At 38.5% G+C, this 5677-nt stretch overlaps 1 protein-coding gene across 1 annotated transcript in view; it reads left to right on the plus strand.

Annotated features, from left to right (window-relative positions):
• Positions 1-5677, plus strand: part of STAB2 (stabilin 2) — a 159833-nt gene that overhangs the window by 5780 nt on the left and 148376 nt on the right. Inside the window, exon 3 of the mRNA XM_007454272.1 lies at positions 1780-1895. Within this exon, the coding sequence (XP_007454334.1) occupies positions 1780-1895 (116 nt within the window). The remainder of the gene's footprint in view (positions 1-1779; positions 1896-5677) is intronic.

Consider the following 5677-nt stretch of genomic DNA (forward strand, 5'->3'; position numbering starts at 1 on the left):
CCCGTGTCACCTGCATCGGCAGGCGGACTCTCAACCACTGCGCCACCAGGAAAGCCCCTAAACACAAATTTTAATTTACTCAGTCTACTAATTCAAAAATTAGACAGTACTCAATGAGTTTGTTTTTAATTCAGGGGTGAAGAATTAGAAGAATTTTTTATAAGATGAAACCATTAACACTGTTAGATCACACTGTTTTAAATTCACGTTTGCTTAATGTGACTGTACTATATCCTAAAACCTCAAGTCATCATTTTTAATAGAAGTTTCCCAATATTACCTGGCCTGGAATTAGCAAGCATATACAGCAGTTAACCACTTAGTTACCAAAGTGGGCACATATTTGTAACCAGATTCCCTGAGAAAGTACATCAGAAAGCTTTGGGGTTCAAGGTTAAAATTATATGGGGACTTTACTGAGAACTTTTTATCCTGATTTTTTTTTTCCATGGCCGAAGTGCGTATTTGGTTATGTATCCCACCCCACCTTCCCCCCACTTCCCACACAGCAGATAAGATTATTGCATTCAGGCTGTCTGTTTTAGAATTGAGAACTTTGATCTGTCATTCAGCTATGCTGAAACAAACCCAAGACTGGTTTTTTTATATAAATTTTTTAAATTGTGGTTGAATTCCAATGTTGTGTTAGTTTCAGGTGTACAGCAAAGTGATTCAATTATAACTATACATATATATTCTTTTTCATATTCTTTTCCCTTATAGTTTATTACAAGATACTGAGTATAGTTCCCTGTGCTATACAGTAGGTCCTTATTATTTATCTATTTTATATACAGTTGTGTGTATCTGTTAATCCCAAACTCCTAATTTATCCTCCCCCCTCCCACTTTCCCCTTTGGTAACCATAAGTTTGTTTTCTATGCCAAGACTGGTTCTTGAGGGGACATTTTGGTTCTCTTTTGGGCTCCCCCTGTCTCCTTCTTTGTGAAGAGATGTCCCTGCCAATATGCTCAACCTTTCAAAGAAATCATCAACTCTATCTCCAACTCGACTGCCCATAAAGCCAGTAGCTCTTTGGTGAATCAGGTACATTCCAGGGACTGGTTTAGGAGTACAGCCTTGAACTCACCGTCACACTATTCTTAACAGCCCAGTAGTAAGAAGTGATATTCATGGCTCTAGATACACTGAAGTCAAGTCCTAGAATAAGTCATCCATACAGAGATCCCTGTAAATAGACAAGCATTTAACCTCTGTAGACTAGCTATTCTAGAACTGTTCCTCAGCTGGTACAAAAACTGTTCTAAGGAACTCACGATTATATCAAGAAAACCGTGGCAAATTTTGCTCACTACATTACAACACCTCTCACAGAAATTTTCTATCTATGGTATATGCAAAAAATGTGCAAATCCTGAATGGTCAGTTTATTTTAAATCCCCAGGTACTGTGCATCACAAAACTCTTGATCTTTCCCTTCTTGCATTGGCTGCTAGGACACTCAGTGACAAGTCTGAAGCCCACCTCTAGCATGTGCCTAGAACCTAGCATCATTTCTTTCATCTACTAACTTCACTTCTAACATTTTAGATATTTCACCCTTATTTTCATCCTTCCCTGATTTTTTCATGCTTCTTACAATTAAAGATGAATCATGATCATGTTTTATTTTACCTAGGAAGCAAAATGTGCTCAATCTACATATTTTAAAATACAGGCAAGTATAAAGACCTAAATAAAAATCTATGGAAATCTCGCTGCCCAGAGTTCACTGCGTTGCCCTAATTATGCGTTAATGTCCTCTCTTTACCCTCCAAGGTACACCTTTGAGGTCAGAACATACTCGCTGTCTCTCCCTGGATGCCGCCATATCTGTAGGAAGGACTATCTCCAGCCTCAGTGCTGTCCAGGCCACTGGGGCCCAGACTGCATGGGTAAGTGTCACAACACTTTCCTTTGATGGTATTTGGTTCTCAATGTCTCGTTTTACAGAAAATCAAGAGGAAGGAAGCCTGATAAAAGAGAATGTTAGCATCTTTTTCTAGAAATTTCCATCTCCGTCTATACATAGAAAATCTTTCTAGCCCTGTCAGCTTTTATATCGATATCTGCTTTCCTCCATTTAGAGATCTCTCCTTAAGACAATTCCTTTACAAGTCAGAAAAGGGGACAATGAAAGGATATCCATTTCTATAAAAAAGATTATTGACCATAGAGAGGAAGTAAGACTGCTGGGCTATTATAACCTCAATACAATTTTCTTTAAGAAGATATCTGATTACAATACCTCAAAGACTGTAGTTATTGTTTAGCAACCAAGATAATCATTAACTCTTCTAAAACTTTGTCTTAGGATGCAATATCAAACTCTAGCCAAACCTGAGTCAATGGTATAGTTAGACTCCTCTGGTCAAACATAGCATTTGTCAGCTGAAATTGAACTCTATCCTGATTAAAGATGTTCACACTCAAATAGTGACTAAGTCCCTGATATGACTTGTAAATTACGTGAGATCCCTTTTGGGGCAGGAGGGATAGTAAAAATCAGGTGTTTTAATCATGAATTTACCATTTGTTTTCCATCTTCTAAGATGTAATGAAAACATCTCCTTAAGGATCTAAATACTTAAAGGGAGAGATTACTTCTCTTTTGCTTTGTTTTTCTTGTTAAAATAACGTAAGCAAATTGTACACAGCTTGTAAAGTTTAGAAAGGTATAAAGAAAGAAAAAATAGTGACCTGTATTCTGCCGCACATAGAAAACTATAAGTAGTTTGGCTTATTTCCTTGGTCTTTTTTTTTTCCATATGGCTTCTAAATAGTTGAGCCCACATTATATGCATAATGCTTCCTCCTGTTTTCTTAACTAATGATTAAATGAATAATAGTATCCATTTACTCCATACTGCTGACATTAGGTAATAGAGAAATAGTTGGCCTATATAATGATTTAATTCTTAAAGCAAATCTTTAAGTTAGACTTTTTTATCCCCATTTTTCCTGTGAGGAATCTGATTTAAAGATGATCTCTGTCTCCTTCGGGCTGGTAAGTGAAGCAAGTTCAAGTTCAGGGCTTCCTGGCACCAAAGCCTGCTCTCTTTCTACTCTGTCCCACTGCCTGGAGCAGAACTTGTCTTAAAAAAAAAAAAAAAAACGAGAGGTAGAGTCCCCAATGTGTTTCTAATTTCTCTTTTTTCTGTATTTTGTATTTTATGTTTTCCCATTTTTTAATTTTTTTATTATTTTTTATATAATTTATTTATTTTTATTTATTTATTATTTTTGGCTGTGTTGGGTCTTCGTTGCTGTGCACGGGCTTTCTTTAGTCGCGGAGAGCGGGGGCTACTCTTCGTTGCGGTGCGTGGGCTTCTCATTGCGGTGGCTTCTCTTGTTGCGGGACATGGGCTCTAGAGTGTGGGGGCTTCAGTAGATGTGGCACTTGGGCTCAGTAGTTGTGGCTCATGGGCTCTAGAGCACAGGCTCAGTAGTTGTGGCACATGGGCTTAGTTGCTCCACGGCATGTGGGATCTTCCTGGACCAGGGCTCAAACCTGTGTCCCCTGCACTGGCAGGTGGATTCTTAACTACCGTGCCACCGGGAAGCCCCCCATTTTTTTAAATTGAGGTATAGCTGCTGTACAGTATTATATGTTACAGGTATACAATATAGTGATTCACAATTTTTAAAGCTTACACTCCACTTAGAGTTATAAAATACTGGCTATGTTCCCTGTGTTGTACAATATGTCATTGTAACTTATTTTATACCTAATAGTTTGTACCTCTTAATCTCCTACCCTAATATTGCCCCTCCCCCCATATTCTCCCCCACTGGTAACCACTAGTTTATTCTTTATATCTGTGAGGTTGTTTATATTCACTAGTTTGTTGTATTTTTTAGACTCCACATATAAGTGATATCTTGCAGTATTTTTCTCTGTCTGACCTATTTCGCTGAGCATAATATCCTCCAAGTTCATCCATGTTGTTGCAAATGGCAAAATTTCATTCCTTTTTATGGCTGAGTCATATTCCAGTGTGTGTGTGTGTGTGTGTGTATATATATATATATATATATATACACACACACACACACACACCACATCTTCTTTATGCAGTCATTTGTTAATGGATACTTAGATTGCTTTCATATCTTGGTAATTGTAAATAATGCTGCTATGAATATTGGGGTGCATGTCTTTTTTGAATTAGTGTTTTTGTTTTTCCCAGACATATACCCAGGAGTAGAATTGCTGGATCATATGGTAGTTCTGTTTTTATTTTTTTTGAGGAACCTCCATACAGTTTTCCACAGTGGCTACAGAAATTTACATCCCCACCAACAGTGTACGAAGGTTTCCTTTTCACCACATCCTCGCCAACATTTGTTATCTGTGTTTTTTTGGTGACAGCCGTTCTGGCAGGTGTGAGGTGACATCTCATTGTGGTTTTGATTTGCATTTTCCTGATGATGAGCGATATTGAGCATTGCAGTTTCTCTTTCGATTGGTAGGTCCCTTCAGCCTTCCCAGTCAATGTCTGGATTATGTTCCTTACCCTGGAAAGGTCAAGGTTTTGGGGTTTAGGATACCCTGGCCCTTCTGTGTTAACCACTCTGCTCTGTTTCACCCCAGCCCATTGGCACTTCATGTTTCAAAGCATTTGTCACATCAGAATCAAGCGATTAACCCAGGGTTCACGAACTTTTTTAGCATCAGGTAGGGCCATGGTTACATCCAGTTCATATAATCATCAGGATAAAATTGAATTTTTTATTTGCTTTTCTCTTTCTAACCCATGGAAACTAATGTGATCTTAAGTTAATTAGACACACCATAGACAAGAAAAGGCTTTGTCTAAGACGCAGTAATGAAAGTGAGCACATCCAGCGTAGTGAATGACAGAATGACTTGCTGCTTCTCTAAGTCTCCTTAGCTGTCAAATGCAGGTAAAAAGTCCTACTCTACAAAACTCTAGGAGGGATTTTAAAACCTCAATGTAGAGGAAAGTACTTAGCGGAGTCTATAACATAAAGAAGGCACTCTGTAGACATTTTGTGAATAAATGAATGAGCGAATCACAATCAAAACAGACCTCTGATCATGAAAGGCAAATAAAGTGACTCCCTTTCCCTGAGCCCTTCTTAAACAGTGGGTTACTCGAAAAAATAGGTGCAGCCAACAGGATTCAGGATCTTCAGTGGGTTTCATGCATCACGCTGGGCTATGCAAAAATTGTGCACTACTCACCCCTACAGTCAAAGGAGTCTGCAGGATTCCTTGAATGTTCAGGCCTTTCCTTGTGATAGGTCTCGAGGCCAGAGAAGCAAAACGTGAAAACCAAGGCTGTTCTCTCATTGGGGCAAAAGGGCACTTCCCCTTATCTTCATCTCCCATACATACTAAATGTCTCAAAAGACTTCCTTCCTTTGGCTCAGGAAAGAGATAAATGCTCTACTCTGCCATGTATTTCACTTCTCCCATTTTGTGGTGATGACAAGTGAGATCTTGGCTATCGCTTTACATTTCTGCAAGGATAAGCCCATTTTGGAGCTGCTGACGTATGTTCATCTTTCTTTTTGAGGAAGCACAAGCTCTGGAATAGCCTTTCCAAGTCAAGGGCAGAATCCACTTCCTTTTTGATGCATTGACAAAGACATTCACACTTAACACCTCTGGGTTACTTTTTTTTTTTTTTTTTTTTTTTTTTTTTTTTTT

This window comes from Lipotes vexillifer, unplaced genomic scaffold (genome assembly GCF_000442215.2).
Source record: "Lipotes vexillifer unplaced genomic scaffold, Lipotes_vexillifer_v1.1 scaffold492, whole genome shotgun sequence".
Lineage (NCBI taxonomy): Eukaryota > Metazoa > Chordata > Mammalia > Artiodactyla > Lipotidae > Lipotes > Lipotes vexillifer.